The sequence below is a fragment of the Xiphophorus maculatus genome, chromosome 6, assembly GCF_002775205.1.
Source record: "Xiphophorus maculatus strain JP 163 A chromosome 6, X_maculatus-5.0-male, whole genome shotgun sequence".
NCBI classification, from domain to species: domain Eukaryota; kingdom Metazoa; phylum Chordata; class Actinopteri; order Cyprinodontiformes; family Poeciliidae; genus Xiphophorus; species Xiphophorus maculatus.
This window is the reverse complement of record NC_036448.1, coordinates 24,460,167-24,478,475: the sequence shown is the minus strand read 5'-3', so window position 1 is coordinate 24,478,475 and position 18,309 is coordinate 24,460,167. Positions and strand designations below refer to the sequence as shown.

Here is an 18,309-nt window from a genome sequence, read left to right as displayed (position 1 = left end):
TCTGGTTTCCAGTACAAGGTAATAACATCTAGTGTTTTCTAAAAAGAACATAATGCATCAAACACTTCATTAATTCGCAATGCTCTTTATTCAAATGCCTCAAACCAGACATGTCAATCAATTTCAGATAAACTATTTATGTACATAAACTTTGCATAGAAATAACTGACCCGAAGATAAGTGCAAACAGTAAGTGCTATGGAGCCACTTTCAAAACTAATCTTCAAATCTTGAGAATCAAAATGCAGGTAAACAAAGTGAAATGGTTTGTTTGTTTTTTTTACACAACCATCACACATTAGAGGCTGTTTATCTGTATAATGTGTGATGTTGGAGCAGCACTAAATACTTCGTTCCACCTCAATGTTTGCATTTTTTCATGTTTTATTTAGAATTATTCCAGGCAGAATTATTAAGGCTTGGGATTAAGTTATAATGATCTCCTCAACATAGTTATGCCTCCCTTCACAATTATTGTGACCTAAATGAAGCTGAACTATTTTTTTTTTTTTTTTATTCTCTATATTTTTAAGTTGTTCCTAGTTCTGGGGTGGAAGTGTAACGTGACACAGAGGCCGATTTCTCTTAGCTGTTTTTCAAAATGGGAAAGAGAAGGAAATATATCATTAAAGTTAGGGAAGTTGATATACAAATGAGAAAATAAGTAGCTTCTCGTTGCAACTTGCCCATAGGGGCAGAGCAATAATTAAAAAGTGTAAAACAGCTGGAACCCACATTTATCTTTCCAGTGAGGAGGCCGGTGATGGAGGATGAATAAAGTCTCCACAAAGTGGCATACTGGGGTCACTAAGGCTCCGCGGGTGCCAATAATTACACAGATTATACAGATGTTTAGGTGCATTTTTCCACTGAAAAATGAGTTGAGTCAAATATTTTTGGTGACATTTTACCACTGAAACATATGGTGGTAGCTTTTTATGCATCTTTACCATGGGGGCCAATAACTGCGGAGGGTGGTGTGTGACTTTGTGAAATGTTTTTCTTTTAATAAGGACAACAAAGCTACTACGATGCCTGTAAACCAATAAAACTAAATATTAACAATGATGGCATTGTTAATATTGTTATCAGCAATATTAACAATATATTGCTAATATATTGTTAATATTAACAATATGTCAGCAATCACAAAATAAAACAATGATAAAGTTTTACTTTTGCCTGGGCAGAGAGCCTGGTGAACATTGTGGGCTGAATCTGAAGCATCTCCTTCACTAGCTGTGTTTCCATTGATAGTAAATTTGGGCAAGTTTTAATTTTTAAAATCTAGTTCATGGAAACACAGCAACCTTGAAAAATCTCACATTTTTGCGCTAGGATGAGGTGGTTTTTCAGTCATATCAAAATGGATGCATTTCAAAAAACTGCCATGGAATAAAAAAATTTGTATCACAGGGATCATGTGATTGACAGCTGGATCTTACTACTATCGGAAACACCAAAGAAGATGACAGGAAGGGATAGGAAGATAAAGGTTTGTTTTTTTCTGACAATGTCCAGCTGGCTCGAACAGAGCTGTCACAGTTTATAAAAATATGAGTTTGTCATTCAGGCATATTGAATCTGTAGCTAAAATCTGCAACTACAATTTCCCCAAAACGCTGCATGCGTAGCCGTTCCCAAATATAAGGAACTTGTCGCTCCAAGGCCTGAATAAGACGCTGACGTCTCCTGTGAAGGCAATGAGCGCTAGTGGCTGAGTTATGAATATAATCTCAAGTAACTGTTTACATCACGTAACTGCTGTGGCTTTTAAGGACTTATTGCGTGAACAAACGTATTCACGTGATTTTGATTGCATTTCTTATTTAATGAAAACGTCGCAATTGTGAAATTTTGTTTCTTCCCACACAAGCGGAATGTCGACAAAGTTTTGCACACATTTGTAATGGAGACCCAGCTACTGTCCTTCACTTTCCCAATCCCTCTGGGTCAGCCTCTCCTTCTCTTCCTCGCTCTTTCTCCCGCCTCAGCGTTGCGATGGCCACCGCCTCGTCGAAGCACATGCTGAGCGGGCTGTTCCTCTTCGCGTCCCTCACCGCCGCGTCCAGGCCGTCCCTCCTCTTCTCTCTGAACATCGACGGCCTGTCCTTTTTCTCGGCGGTCTCGCCGTCCCCGTCTCCGTCCCGCTCCTTCAGAGCGTTGTCTCTCCTCTCTCTTTCTTGCTGCTGCTGACGGAGGGTCAGTGCGGTGATTTTGCAGTGCTGAGGCTTCGGGGGAACGACAGGCACCGCTTTGACCTGGTAAACCTTAGGCTGCTTGGAGACGACCAGCTTCCTCCCAACGCTTCCTGGGCTGCCGCTGCCGTTTGCAGGATTACTTCCTTCCTTTGAGTCCCTAATATTAGATAAGATCACTGGCTGTTTATCGGCGCTCGGCTGTGTTCTGCTTTCTGCTCTGTCTGCGTCTTCCTTCTCCTTTTCTGTTTCTTCGGAAACCGGATCTTCTATGTTTTGATGCTGAGCTTCTTGATTTAACTCATTTCTCTCTTCTTCTGAAGGTTTCTCTACATTTGGCTCCAGTGATAACACTTCTGTCTTGTTCATCAAGTCTTCCTCCTCCGCTTCTCCATCTTCTTCGACATCTGCCTCTGGAGAAGCTTCCCTCACAGACTGCTCACTCTCCTCATCCTCAATCACCTCACAAACAACATCCTCAATCTCACTCCAAATATCACTATTTGTCCTGCTGTTTGCATTGTCCTCCTCACTGACTTGTTCTTCCATGTCTTTTGACATTGACGTATTATCTCTTGTTGTCAAAAGAGAATCATCTCCAGGCTCATCCAGAGCCTCTTCCCCATCCTCAGCTTTTGCTCCAGTCAGACTGTCGGTTTCCTGAAGTTCCTCACAGCAGCTTGTTGATGCTTCTGAAGTTAGACATTTTTCACTTTCATCGTCTTCTGCAGCGCTTGGAGTTTCATCTGTTGTCCTGCCAAAAGGACAAATAAAAAGCAGTTCAGACGTCTGCAATAGAAGTAAATCAGCAGAGAAACGTACAGAATCTTCCTGAAGGAACTTTATCCTAGTTGGTCACATTAAAATACAAACAAATTTAAATGTGTTTTATTGAGATACACACACTCAAGTAGCACATAGTTCAGTTCACTTCACTTTAGTTTAGTTCACTTTAATTTACTTCATTTTAGTTTAGATCACTTTAGTTTAATTCACTTTATTTTAGTTTAGATCACTTTAGTTTAATTCACTTTATTTTAGTTTAGATCACTTTAGTTCTCTTCACTTTTGTTTAGTTTAGTTCACGTTTGCTTAGTGCACTTCACTTTAATTCACTTTTGTTTAGTTTAGTTCACTTTGATTCACTTCACTTTAGTTCACTTTAGTTTAGTTTAGTTCACTTCACTTTAGTTTAATTCACATTAACTTAATAAGTATTTACATTCCTGTTGGTATTTGTACAACTTTACTTTTTTACAGTTTTTTATTGTCACTATTTGTAAAAAGTCTTTAATTCACGTTTTGTACTTTTTTAATTAACCAACTCGACAGAAGCTCATTCTTCTTTACTGGAGTACAGCATTTTTTTTAACTACACTGAATTTATACTGAAATCTTGCTCTTTCTGCAGTATTTTTATTTTTATTCTGTTTATATACGTATAAACCACAGAAACAAGATATTTACATGCACTGAATCAAATTTTCTCTCTTAAATCAGATCAAACTTTTCTTGTTCAGCTTACTTAGAATTACCAAAATAATTTCTAGAAAACTTGGCAAGAACATTTTTAGAAGAAAAATCAAATGTTTACATACATTTAGTCAGTATTAAGAAAAACTGTATTTTATTCTGTATGATATGGATCAAACCTTTTGGGCTTCCTTCCATGAATGTCTGACAGATTTACTGACACATTTGAGTTAACTTTAGGGACACCTGTGGATGCATTTTAAGGCCACACCTTAAACACACCGCTTTTTATGTTTGACATGATAGGAAAGGCAAAATAAATCAGCCAAGATATCAGGACGAGAGCTGCGCAGATGAACAAGTCTGGTTCATACTTGGGAACAATTTCCATATGCTCGAAGGCGCTGCGTTCATCTGTTCAAACAATTATATGGTAGAATAGACATGATGGGAATGTCCAACCATCATACAGCTCAAGAAGGAGATGGGTTCTGTGTCCCAGAGATGACCAAATGTGAAGATGGACCCAAGAACAAAAGCCAAAGACCCAGTAAAGATGCTCGCACAGACTGTCCTGTGCTGAAAGGCCACTCAGCGAGGAAGAATCCTTCACTTCAAAAGAAACATAAAAAGCCAGACTGCAGCTTGAAAATTAACACAGTGACAAAAATATTCATTTTTGGAGACATGTCCTGTCGTCTGATGAAACTAAAGTGGAACAGTTTGGGCTTAATCATCAACAGGAGGAAAAGCTGGGATGGTTATACCATCCTAACTGTGACGTACGGAGGTGGCAGCATCATGTTGTGGGGCTGTTTTGCTGCAGGAGGAACTGGCGAACTTCTTAAAATAGATGGCATAATGAGGAAAGAACATTATGTGGAAATATTGAAGCAACATCTGAAGACGTCAGCCAGGAAGTAAAACAATCTTTCTGCTCAAAACTCAGAACTTTGTTTATAATGCCAATATCCTCGTGCTACTTATAGCTTCTTCTTCATATTTTACAGTTTTCAAATTATATTTGGTTCTCTTAAACCTTCATATTGACTGAATATGAATATTGACTTGATAACTGAACTGAAATCATATATTCATGAGCAAAATGTTAATAATTTATTACCTGTGTGTGTCCTTTTCAAGCTGATCTTCTCCATGACAAGATTTATCCTCTTCCTCCATTTTTGTCTCTTGCTTTTCTTCATCGTTTCCAGCGTTTTCCTGCGCATGCTCAGTTGCTTCTTTGCAAACAGAAAGTTCAACATCCAACGGTTCGCAGCTTTCTCCTTCAGACCTCTGCAGCTCCTGAACCAGCTGTCTGTCAGGGCTGGGGCAGTCCTGGTGGTCTGATTCAAGCCCAGACAGACTGCTCAAGAAGAAGTCCGGTGGCAGGCTCTTAACAAACATGCTCTCATCTTCGTCACTGCTGTAACCGTCCTCATCGCCTTCGTCTTCTGAAACATCGTCAGAAGAAGAGTGTTCCTCCGGTCCGTCTATGGGTGACGTCATGTAGGGCAAGCTGAGGGATTTAGTGTGTCGACTGTTCAGGTCGAGGCTGAGCGGTCTGTGTGGATTCACCTCGGTCACAATCAGCGTCGGTCTCTCAGCTTGAGCCATGATTTCATACTCATCATCAGAGTGACCAGGAGGCTCGACAGAGAACTCATTAACCTGAAAGGCAAAGAGACCAAAATGCTTAAAATATTAATTTAATCTGTCATAACAACTAATTTTGCTGGATGATAAATTGTCCCAGTAATGAAGAATAATGTTGTTTTGTGAAACGCCGTATCAGGGTCATTGTAGATTAAAAAAAGAAGGTAATTTCTAGGAAATTTTCTAGAAAAACATAAGAAATTCCTGAGTTTGAAAAGGTCAAAAATGTGCTAGAAAAAAAGATCTGAAATTTGGGGATTAATTTTAGTAATTTTGTAGAAGAAAAACTGGAAATGTATGAGATTGAAAAGTCAATAATTTTCTATAATAAAATTGAAATTTTGAGATTAATTTGAGAAACTTTCTAGTCTCAAAAGTCAAAAATTTTCAACTTATGAAACTGTTTTTTTCTAGATTTTTTTTAACTTGTCAAACTCTTAAATTTTCAAGTATTTTCTAGAAAATGTCTGAAATTAATCTTGAAATTTCCGAGTTTTTTGGAAGAAATGTATTCCTCTTGTTTTCTCCTTCCACAATACCCCTCATACGCTGTTGTATGTTTTGAGACCTTTTTTAAGCAACATACTGATAACGATGCAACAAAGTAAGTTTGCCTTCTCAAAGATTTAGCAACTTAAATTTTGTAAAGTGAGCACTTTACACTGAATCTAGAAGATTTTTTTTTGAAGCGACCAAAACATTAAATAAAATTTAAATAAAAACACACATAACCAAAAACATAAATAAAATCGATTATGAAGTCTCTGTAAACGAAATTGCCCTTCACAAAGTATCAAAATGAAAATTATCAAGCGCCTTTTAATTTATGATGTGATGAATTGATTTATTGCAAAAGGCTTATTGCTGAATGTTAATTCTACATAATTTATGAGATAATAATGTCCCCACCTGATAGGACACACTGCAGTCCATGTGGTCCATGGCGCTGCAGTCCATCTGGTCCAGGAATTCAAAGTTGTCCTGGATGTAGCCCGACAGCTTGCGGTCGTCTTCCTCGGCTTCAGTTGAGTTTAGAAACTCATCAGAATCAGAAACACTGTCGTCTTCGTGCTGCGAGGCTGCAGCCGCCTGCTGAATCTTCAGATCTGATCCCTTCATTTCTGTAAATAAATGATAATCAGGGTCAGAAATATGAGCTCCCAGTGTCGGACATTGTTTGAGTGTGATGGAGCACTAGGGCTGCAGTTAGAAAATTAAACAAATGAAATAAAATTATGTGGATAAAGTCACACTTTTATGAGAATATCGTCATAATATAACAAGAAGAAACTCATAATGTTACAAGAAGAAAGTTGTAAAAGAATAAAGTTGAAATAATACGCTAACAAAGTCAAAATATTACAAGAATAAACTTGTATTATGACTTTAGTCTCATATTATTTTGACTTTGTTCTTGTATTATTTCAACTTTATTCTTTTACAACTTTAAACCTCCAAATATACGTAGGTCGTTTCTAAAGTCACTATTCTCATAATACTGACTTTTTTCTCATAATATTGTTACTTTATTCTCATATGATTTTATTCTCCTAATATTATGAGTTTCTTCTTGCATAACTTTATTCTCGCAATTCTGACTTTATTCTCCTAATATTTTGACTTTATTCTTGTACTACTGTGACTTTATTCTGGTAATCTTATGCATTTTTTATTTTCTAATACTGCATCACACAAACAGAAGCTTTGTATGATGCAGAAGGCTAGTAGAAGAGATACAACATATTTAGGTCAACATGTTCAACTAATCGTTGATTATTTCTGGTTATGAATTTGTAATAATTACCCATGTATTCGCTGTCTTGGTCTTCATTTCCCATGTTTTCGTGATTATCTTCCTTTGTGCTGGAGTTGCAGCTTTTCACTCGTTTTTCTCTTGGTACATGTTGGTCTCCCGTCTCCTTGTGTCCACAATCTTTTCTTAGCTCCTCATCTTTTTTCTCTTCTCCTCCTTCATTCCTCTCCTCCTCAGAGACTTCTGGTGCCCCTTTACGTCCCTCTGTGTCCAAATCTTCTGTTTCATTTTCACTCTTATCCTTTTCTTCAACATTTTTGCTCTCTTCCACGTTCCACTCCATCAATTTTGGCTCCTTGATCTCAATCTTTGTCCCTGGCTCCTTGCCGTCCTGCTTGTCCCCTCCGTCTTTGTCTCTTCCCCGGATGATGACCCTGTCACTGCCTCCTCCTTGAAGAACCCCCAACGCCAGGTTAGAGGTGATATGTAGCGGCACAGTGACCATGGTGGGGCCGGTGATGTGCATAGCCGCTCGTCTGGCTTTGTTGGAGAGTCCTGGAGATCTGGTCTGGACGCCCTCGCTGCCTGGTAGCGCTAAACCCTCGGGGTCCAGAGCCGTGTAGGTCCCCTGGGTGCCGGCTCCTCCGCTCACTAAGCCCGTTCCTCTGCGGTAGGTCACGGCATACTCTCTGCTACCTAACCCGCAGGCAGGTGCTGCGGAGTCTGAGCCAGGTTGAGGCAGGCTGGCGACAGCAGGGGACAAGTTGGTGGATGGAGGATGCTGCCCAGACCGCCTGGAACCTGAAATACAAGAAACAGTTCTAAACAACCAGAGTTGGCTAGTAACTAGTTACATTTGCTCAATTACTTGGATAACTTTTTTGAAAAATTTTACTTTTAGGAGTATTTTTACTACGCTGTACTTTTTAATTTTGCTTGAGTAATTTATTATGAAGTATTTCTACTCTTTTTTGAGTAAATTTCTGGATTTTCTACCCACTGAATGAAAATCAAACATGTTTTAACCAAAAATTCACCAGACACAGACACACACCTGCAGTTGTTGGTAACGTTTCATAAGTTTTTTATTGAAAGAAACCTATTATTTCTTTTGCCTGATTTTGTTATATTTTGTTACTTCAATCAGTTATTGTCATTTTCATATTTAAAATACCAAAATTTCCACTTAACTTTATATTTTCATGTATCTGATTATGTGATTTTTAAATATTAAATGATTGATAATTTGATCAGTTACTCTGTACTTGAGTAGATGTTTTACCAGATACTTGTTTTTCTCATACTTGAGTAATTTCTTGGACGGCTACTTTTTACTTTTACTTAAGTAAAAATATTTTGAGCAGTTTTAGGGTGTCTTGTCACTGTAAATGCAAATAAGCTGCTGCTGGCCACGCCCCCTAAACTCAACATTTACACTCATGTGAAAGTTATCTTTTAAAAGCATTAGTAGAGCCTTCTCCACAACCAACAAGAATGCAGTAAGTGGTTTCTGGATGGTAAGTCAGGCTGCTGGAAAAAACACTTGTCTTTTCCAGCAGCCATTGTACAGCATATACAGCAGTAAAACCAGCTGACCCCAAATGTGCTGGAGCTCAAAGAGTGTCTTGCTATAAATCCCCTTTGATTAGTTAAACCAATTTTTTAAATATTTGAGAGCAAAGCACCTTCATTTGGGTAGGACGGTGTGCTGAGGGAGTCCATGCTCCTTGCAGGTCTTAAAGATGTTCTGTCTTTTTCTGAAATTACAAAAGGTTGTGACAAGTTCATGAAGGAGAATATAAAGACACAGGCAGCACTTAAACGAATGTGGTAAAGGTTTGCATAACTCAAAAGTTTTATATTTTCTACCACTCAAAAAGTTCAGATTATCAGATAATCTGGAGCTTACTTATTTAAAATAAATGAATAAGTAAATCAGATATAAACAAATTTAGTAAAGTAAGACCAAACTGAAAGCACAATTTTTTTTTTAGAAAAGCCCAAGAATAGAGACAGAGAAGTTAAATCTCTCATTTCATACCCTTGGCAGAGTGTTTGTGTTTCCGTCGCGGGTCTGGGAATCGTCCTCCAATGTTGAAAATGGACATCCACTTCCTGCCTTTGAGCGATCCTTTCCTCCTGAGGACACATTTTAGTGAACAATGTCTAAATTTTATCCAAATAGACTCTAATGTCAACACATATCTATGAGGCGAATTTACATTCATATGGCCTTGAATAAGTTTAACCATCTTTAAATGTGTGTATGGTTCTGTATTAATATTTTAGCTAACGGATCAATGATCCCCTCACTTGTCTGTGCCTTCAATGATTGCGTGGTAGGGTCTAATGGGGAGGGGGCCATCGCCTGGACTAATGTTCCCAAAGTTAGGCTGAGAACCCGACGACCTGAAGAACACAAGGTCCGGATTGGGCAGCGCCGACGGCGAGGGGAGGGACTTCCTCCTCTCTGTAGGTGCGCCTAAAGGACGGAGAATGCAGAGATGAAGCAGGAGTCTGAATGTGGGGGATGTTTGAATGTTTCTCCAGACCTTCGAGAGGAAACAGCTGAGGGACGTGAGTGAGGACGAACTCCACCACGATGGACTGGACCCGGACCTCCATGAAGGCTGCGGTACCGTTGAATCCAGACGCCTCGATGTCCTTGGACCTTATCATGCAGGGAAATAAATGTGTTTATCAACTGGTTTTTAGACGGAACAGCTTTAATTCATGTTAAAAACACAAGGAAGGAGAATTTGAAGAAGGACCGAGATGAAGAAGTAATTGATTTCAATGGAAAATAATGTATAAAGACAGAGAGACAAATCTCATCAATTCACTTGTTCTAGAAACTCAAAGCAATGCTTAGCATAAAGCCAGTTTTAAATAACAAAGCAGGTATAAAACACGCTGAGCCTGACGTTAGCACACCTGAGCAGGTTGGGGGCCCAGACGATGGCCAGGTTGCGAGCGTGCATGTTGGTCTCTGAGGAATAGGAAGCCATCTTGACCAGGTGACGCATCAGAAACTCCAGAGTCCTGTAAGATAAATGTTTAACAAATTGTATTTTTCTTTTAAAAAAATACAATTTGTCATTATATATATATATGAACACCTCACTAAGAAACAATTACGTTTAAACAAGAGTCATGTCTGTGTTTATTTTATGAATTTGAATCCTTGGTGTAATTTTATTTATTCATTTATTCATTTGCTAAGATTTGAAGCTATTCAACTGTAAAAGTCATCTAAATTAAATCAGAGTAATTAACTTAAAAAATCAAATCAAGTAGGTCCCAAAGATGTGGTTTACATTCTTAAAAATATTTTTCTGTCACTTGAGCATTATGGCACAATAAGTTCCCTTACACAACTGGAACTTTTTAAGATAAGATAAATAAAATTTATTAGATTTAAAGTTAATTTTGAAATAAATTAACTGGTCCTCCCTCCATTTCTCTCTTGTTTGCACTACTTTATTGACTCTATTGAATGTTCTTTTTATCTGTCTTATTAATTTATTTCTAAAATATCTAGATTTGTATGCTTCACAACACAAAATCTAAGTCATTTCAGAAACTGAACTTTACTGCTTAATAAATAAATAAATAAATAAATATTTTTTATTTATCATCCTTGAGTGAAACAAACAGAAAAGTTACAGAAACATGATCTAAAATATTTTTAAAATAATTTTTGTTCATGCATGTCAAAAATAAATAAAGGAATAGTTTATTATCTTCAATCCTTAATTTTTTAGTAAAACTGTTTATCTCTGTCAGAGGACATTTTCTGTCTTGAGGTGATTACAGTTTTATCAACACATTAATAGTTCATCAGATAATTAAAATTAGCAATAAATCTATGTGTTAAATTTTCCGAATTATGAAAAAAATGTGAAAATGTGCAGTGATTCCATTAATCAGTGCCAAATTTGGCCAAAACTAAACCTTCAACACCAAAGGCATAATGGACTACAACCATCCAGATTTTCTGTTTAACATACAGAAATGTGTTAAACAGATTAGCATAAAGCCAGTTTTAAGTAACAAAGCAGGTATAAAACACACTGAGCCTAATGTGTTACCTATAATGTTAGTAAATATTAAGCAGCAGAGGATTTCAGTTTTAGAGGCTCTCGCTGTCCTGCAGAAGTCTCTACCTGTAATGAGGATCTGGCAGTTCCTTCAGCACATCCCTGATCTTTACCAGCCTCTCTTCCTCCAGCTGGATGGCCACTGCCTCCTGCAGGGGGACATGCATTGTTAGCATTTTCCATTTCTTAAAAAAATTTACTTTCTCCAAAATCCGCCAACATAATTGTCAATGAGAATCCACTTGATCTTGACTACGTAAGTTCAGAGAGCAGCATCAGAGTTACTCACAGCAAACTTGTCATACAGCTGGTATGTGAGCAGAGGGTTGGGCAGCTCTCTGAAATAAGCTTTGCATAGAGAGCTGACGCAGTGGATGTCCTGCAGGTACACATCTTTGTTCAGATCTGGAGACCCGTCGCTCTCAAACTCGCCCCTGGTTTCACAGAAACAAAAGATTCACCTCATATGGTTTTCACAAACAAATCTAGATATGATCTAAACTCATTTTCGAATGCGATCATCAGAAGGACATAGTACAGAATGCAGAATCACTCTTTGCATTAATAATTTGCATCCTGACAAAGCCTTTTCTAACCGCTCTGTCATAAACTCCATTATTTACATGCTAACTGAGACTTGTAGAACCTGACATGTAGCTCTTGTGTTTTTGCTGGTGATGGGACTCGATTAAAATATTTTATTGAGTTAATTTTATTGTGTTAATTGTAATTAATTAATCAAAAATAGCCGACAAAATAAACATTTTAAATTCCAAAGCCCTTTTTGCAGCTAAACTATTGAATGAATAGACATATGGCTACATACATATTTTTTGTTATAAGTTTGTTATCCAGATCAGTGCAAAGAGCTATTATCACTATTCACCTCCCAAATTTTTCAGGAACCCCTGATCATTCATGTAACTTCTTTCTTCCTTCAGACATCAGCGCCAACATTAGTGTGTGTGCTGCTACATGTTTAGCATTGAGATGCTATTTTAGGCTTGAACAGCTTTGGAGATCAGCTAACTCCTTTTAGCACAACCTGAACATAACAAACGTATTTACCAGGGTCCCAAAAGATCGTCTTTAGACGCAAAAGATTAATCCAGTGGGTCAAGAGAAACGACTTTGTCAGCCATGGTTGTTGTTGGCGGATGTTGTTTGTGCGTCAGATTTATGGGCATATTGAAACATATGACTAGAAAGGTTCCGGCTCGGGACTTTTTTTTTATGTAAAAAAAAAAATACAATTAATTGCGTTAAAATTGTTAACATATTAAAATCTAAGTAATTCATTAACTCACTAAAGTCCCGACTCTAGTTTTTGTGTTTTATTTTAGGTGAATTTACACCAACATTCCCTTCTGGGAAGATTAGTTTCCGTCATAATCGATTTCTGCATGGGAATAATTTTGTAACTGTAAAATTATGGATTCAAATTGTTTAGAAATGGTCTTAATTAATTAATCAATTAAGATTAATTAATTGATTAGGGTTAGGGTTAGGGGGTTAGGGTTAATTAATTAATTAATTAATTAATCAGGTGGATTTGATTGTAAAACACCAGTTTGTGCCTCTTCCACCTTCTATTCCAGCAGAAACCTTAAGGTTGTACTTAGATTTTCCTTTGACTGTATTGAAAGCATGGAAATATCTAGTGTGAATGGGTAGCACACAATTAGCCAAATAAAAAAGACTAACCGTAGTTTCTGGATGTTGGACGACACTCCAGACAAGCGGTAGATTCCATCCACGATCCCATGTTGCTCCACAAACTCGCTGCAGGATCGTAGCACCAGGGGAACTGCAGGAAATCACTCTGATTATTAAAAGCAACTATAGAACAACAGACAAAATGAGGTATGGACAAAGGTTATAGTACTTCTGTTGATACATTTGTTGAATTTCAATATAGGACTTTACATATCAAACCAGATCATAAAAATATGGCAAGCTAAAGCCACCCGTTGCTATCCAACACTGCAAAAACACAACATTTTGCTAAGTACTTTTGTCTAGTTTCTAGTGCAGATATTACTTGAAGTAACTTTTCAGCAAGGTTTAGGGGCTTGTTTTAAGTCAGTAATTCTTGAATATTGATAAAATAGTACAAGTTGCAAGTAATAAAACCTGAGTGTTTAGATGCTAAACAATAAAAAGGCTTTTTATTTGGTGTACATTGCAGTAAATCTTTTTTATTTATTATTTTTTTACTAAAAATAATTTCTTCATGATGATCTTGAGGAATTCAATAAGCAGTTAGCTTTATGTTTGATCTTTCATATCCATATAAAATAAAGAATTTCTTTGTTGAAATTTTCCAATAAAAGTAAACATGCATGTTTAGTTTAACTACCAGACTTTATATTAGGACAGACTGCTGTAATAACCACAATACCTGCTGCTGAAAAAATGAGTGAAACAAAATATTAAGACCGCAATTCAACTTCTTCAATCTGTGATGAAATCCCAGTAACAGCACTGTGGCATTTTTGCACAATTTACAGGCATGACTTGTGTGTCTGCCACGTTTCCAGCTGTTTTCTTTTGTTTCAGAAAAATTTTATTTGGTGCTAAATGCTGTCTAACTGAACCAGAGACTTTTCAGATAAAGATTGATCTGAAAAGTCTTAAAAGTTTTAATTAGCTCAACTTTGCAGACATTGTCATGACATTGATTGTTTCTACTGGGTGATTTATGCATCACAGTTTCTGCCATTATAATTCTTCTTGTTGTACATCTATCTAGCTACCTAGTTAGCTACCTGGCTGTATAGCTAGATAGTTAGATACATGGACAGACAGACAGATACTTTATTGATTCTTGAAAGACGGGACTCTGTTTCCATATTTTGTGATATTCAAGAAATTAAAAGCTCTTATTTTTCTTTGTTCAGTGCCAGATTGTCAGGGGTTTTTGCCCTGACTCACCTCTAGTTCCTTGCTCCGTTTTAAGTCCCATTTTATTTTATGTCTCTGAGATTTGTAAGTTTTGCTTGATAAAATTCTCTATAATGCCTCTCATCAGTTGCTGTTTGCAGTGTCAGTACCCTGCAGAGTCAACGTTAAAGGGTCAGTGTTATGTATTTTCCAGGCACAGAGGGCCATTTTGTAGCACAATTAAGTAACTATGTTACCTTCAGTTATTATAGAAATGCGTATCAAACTTAACCTAAAAGAAATTTGACTTCGCACTTTGATGTCTTGAAATTGGGCATCTACCTCTTTAAGAAGGTCCTGCTCTTTCCTTCAGAACATCATAAAAACAATAGCAACTATGCTTCTCCGTTAGGCCGTTTATGATTGTTCTTAATGGCGCATTAGATGAGCTCAGAAAATGCGTAGTTCCAGCAGGTGTTTGCTAATTGCTGCTAGTCTGAAGGAGCTGAGTCAGAAATCAAAACAACATTCTAGGTATATATTTGATGAGGAAATAACATAACAGTTTGTTTGACGTAAGGCAATAAAGGTATAATTTACATACTATACCCAAACACTAAAGCTACTAAATTAAACTACTACTCTACCACACAATAATGCACTTTTTAGTTTCTTCTGAACAAAAGTGGTTGCACTAGATTTTTTTTAAATGTCAGATAAAACAGGGATACAAATGTAAAGGCTTTTAGGGTATTAATATTTTTATTTGAACATCCATAATTTTGCTCTAATCAGTGTTGATTTATCTTGTCCAATCCCACTGAAGTTTGAAGTTACGACATGACAACTTATTAAAAAAGGCTGTAAATTCATAAATTTAGCTAAAACCTCTGACGTGATGAACTCCAGAAGCCTCAGACAGAAATAGCAATGGTAGTCAGTGTTGCAGTAATACATGATCAGTTTTTGTCAAATCAGGTGTGGTTGTGGTTTTGTGGTTTTAATATTATTATAGAAAGTCCCGTAAAAGGTACATAAGTGTCTGTGCTAATGATTATTTATGAAACTATAGAATCCTGACAGCTAAAAAGGAAGAAAAACACTCAATAAGATGCATCTGATGCTTTACATTCAGGTTCTCAGCAATCTGGCTGCGGTTTTGTGATGCAGGAAATACAAATACAGTCATGAGTTGAATGTGTAAGGACAGAGGTGATGATTATCCACTTACTCTCCTGATTGGAGGTGGTGAGATGCTCCAGCAGATCACATCCAAACACCTTCTCTTTGTTGCCTCCTTTTCTTCGATTTCTCCGCATCTCTTCCTGCCTCGGGTTTCCACCTCACATTCAGAGCGGCCTGCGGTGCTCCTCCGTCAGCTCAGCCTGCCTTCCTGGGCTGGATTTGCTCTCCAACTCTCGTTAGTGTGGCAGTGAATTTGTGGAGGAGCTGTGCATTTCAGGGACTCTGGCGCACTGCTGCTGCTGCTGGAAACTCTGCCACCTGTTTGAGCTGTGTCGCATTGTAAAGCAGGAGTCTTTGGACAAACTGTTAGTCTTCCCCCCCTGCAAAACCAGATATAACAAGTTTTTATCGGTACAAACTGCAGATGACTATCCATGCAAAATCAAACAAGCTGCACTCAATCCTTGGTGTGCAAATGTGGCTTTCCACTTCCCCCCCGATGAACTCAATTTATTTTTCGAATGACAGGCCACACCCTTGTCCCTGTACTTCTGCTATTCAGTGAAAAGAGCCCCTGAATGATCACCACTGTCACACTTTTTGGGACTCTTTGACCTGCTGGACCAAATGAAGCCTCCAGCCTCGGCTTTGACCCCACCGCTGCCTTCACAAATGGCCTCTTTGCCCTTCCTGAACACATGTCACGGCCATCGCAGGGCCCTTTCTCACTGCAGCGGAAGTCGAGCTTGAAAATACAAACTCAGACCGACGTTCAAACTCAACCCTCCACCGTCTCCACCATCCTGACTCCTGCTGCCTCCCTCCCATCGCTCGTCCCATCCCTATCCACACAACCCTTTTGAGGTTGGAGTTTAAAACTAGGAACAAAGGCGAAATAAACAAGTTACAAAGCAAAAACAAGTGTTCCTACCTTCACTCTGTAACGGCACACAAGAAGCAGCATAAAGTGATGACGCAAAAAAACCACTAAACTTCCCCTGTTAACTTCCTGAGTCTCTCCTTCTCTTGTGCTTTCTCTGTGCATGCGGCTCGCAGTTTCTCCGCCTCTGTAGGGAAATCAGTTCATTGTACCTGCATGCTGCATCTATTTCCCTTTGTGAGCAACGTTTGCCTCTTTGTCGTCCAACTTCCATGTGGTTTACTCACTCAGATGGGAAGAAGCGGACATGTTAATACGTATATGAAAAACAACATTTTCTATTTCTGTATTTGGAGTTTTTGTGGCCTTACGATGAAATCTATCATGTTTTAAATGTTTTTATGTTTTCTGGAAAGCATTTTGGTCCTTTTGGTAATTTAAGGTGTTTTCTAAATTAACCTGGATTGGACTAAATGGAATTATTATTTTTTATAATATTATTAATAGTTTAAAAGTTAGTATCATGTTATGCAAATAAACGGTGCAAAAATAAACACTGTTTGTGCCAAAGTACCACAGTTGGTCATAGTCCCAATCAGAAGTAGCATTATAAACACAAGTGTGCACAATAACGGCTTCAAAACAGAAACAAACAATAAACTAGACAGAAACTAACAGTGAACTAATCTGGGATTAACTCTTATTTCAACTAATTATTAAGTTCTTATGACCTCCATTCCAGTGTCTGCATACTAAAAAAATATATTTAGGGTAATAGTTACTCACTCATGAAGAAGTCTGGAACGAATCCTGAACTAACTCTTAATTCACCATTACCTTATATTTTGGTATCCAGTGATGACAAAATGCTTTACTGATGGTTTTATGGGACGTTTGGTTATTTTAGCACAGAACTAGAATGTATATATTGAAGTCATGGCAGTAATATGAATATAAGCTGATATTTTTGCCTATCATTGACATTATAATCATATTTAAATGAAAACAGTATGTGTTACGATATTTTATTTTCTGTTCTCTTTTGATCATTTGTTTTTTAAATCTTACATTTTTGTATTAGAGTCTTAGCTTACGTTTCTGTAATTTGAAATTTGGATTAAAGTTTTAATTTCTGTCTTTAGGCTTCTCTCTTCATTTAGATTCATTCCTTCGTTCCCTTCAGCCTGCCAGCTGTTGCCCATTTCCTGATTGCCTCACATGCAGCTCATGTTGTCCTCCTCTGTCTAAGTGTTGCTCTCTGGTTTCATTGTTCTCCATTATAATATTTTCCCTGCTGTCCCATTGCTTCTCTGCTACAGTTTTTGTATTTTTTGTTTCAGTTACTAACATTAAACTACACCAAACTCATACTACATGACAGCAAGACTTAATGGTTGGATGAGAAGGAAAGGCTGATGCAAAGTCAGGGACTAACTCCCCTAAAGTGAAGCTGCAAATCAGAATCATTAATTAACAAACGGTGACTTTACTTTATTGGATACTTTGATTTATTAATGGTTAACTAATGATTAACAACAGATTAATTATATATTCTTACAGCTGCATGCCTATGAAGCTGTTACTGTTTCTCACAATAATTATGGTGACATACTTATAAAGATGTAATGACATAATAACCACAATATCAGCACAAACAGGTATTTTAATTTATCTTTTACATTTTTCTGACCTTTGCTTCCTTTTTTCATCTTTTCTTTATTTATATATAAACCTTTTATCATAACTATTATTGTTGTTGTTTTTATCACCGAGGGTACCACTGTCATGTTCCAGCAATACAATGACAAATACAATTTTTTGTCTTAGGCCTATAGAATATAATAGAAATAATTTATTGCCCCACAGTGGGGTAATTCATTTGTACCAGCAGTAAGATAAGGGTAGAAAGTGGCATCCAAAGTTAAACTGAGGTAAGAAATATAAAAACTGAAAAACAAGAATAAGAGATTGTCCAATTATTATTATCAGTGGGGAAAAAATGCATCAATTTGCAAGGGAGAATAAAGATTGAACTAATAAAGGTCATGTGTTCTGATCCGTCCAGAGTGATGGGCGCATCGGGGTAAGAAGAAGGGCAGAAGAAGTGATGCTTAGTAAAATGTTTCTGGCTGTGCCGCTGATCCAGATGTGGAAAACACAACAACAAAAAAACACAGAAAA

General features: G+C 37.4%; 1 protein-coding gene across 1 annotated transcript; it reads right to left on the bottom strand.

The window, feature by feature from the left end:
• Positions 1 to 69: 69 nt before the first annotated feature.
• arhgap30 (Rho GTPase activating protein 30) lies at positions 70 to 16,256 on the bottom strand. The gene is made up of 14 exons (XM_014474952.2): positions 16,180 to 16,256; positions 15,295 to 15,628; positions 12,885 to 12,987; positions 11,470 to 11,614; positions 11,247 to 11,329; positions 10,015 to 10,122; positions 9,633 to 9,751; positions 9,394 to 9,562; positions 9,122 to 9,219; positions 8,766 to 8,837; positions 7,132 to 7,881; positions 6,237 to 6,448; positions 4,795 to 5,342; positions 70 to 2,952 (listed from the first exon to the last, which is right to left on the bottom strand). Exons 2-14 carry the CDS (start codon positions 15,380 to 15,382, stop codon positions 1,932 to 1,934), a joined length of 3,516 nt encoding a protein of 1,171 aa, XP_014330438.1. The 5' UTR covers positions 15,383 to 15,628; positions 16,180 to 16,256; the 3' UTR covers positions 70 to 1,931.
• Between the last annotated feature and the right edge of the window lie 2,053 nt (positions 16,257 to 18,309).

Coding starts and splice junctions, on each gene's coding strand:
- arhgap30 (XM_014474952.2), bottom strand. CDS start 15,382: ATGCGGAGAAATCGAAGAAAAGGAGGCAACAAAGAGAAGGTGTTTGGA. Junction 11,615..12,884: donor TCCAACATCCAGAAACTACG/GTTAGTCTTTTT, acceptor CTGTGAAACCAG/GGGCGAGTTTGAGAGCGACG. Junction 11,330..11,469: donor AGCTGTATGACAAGTTTGCT/GTGAGTAACTCT, acceptor GTCCCCCTGCAG/GAGGCAGTGGCCATCCAGCT.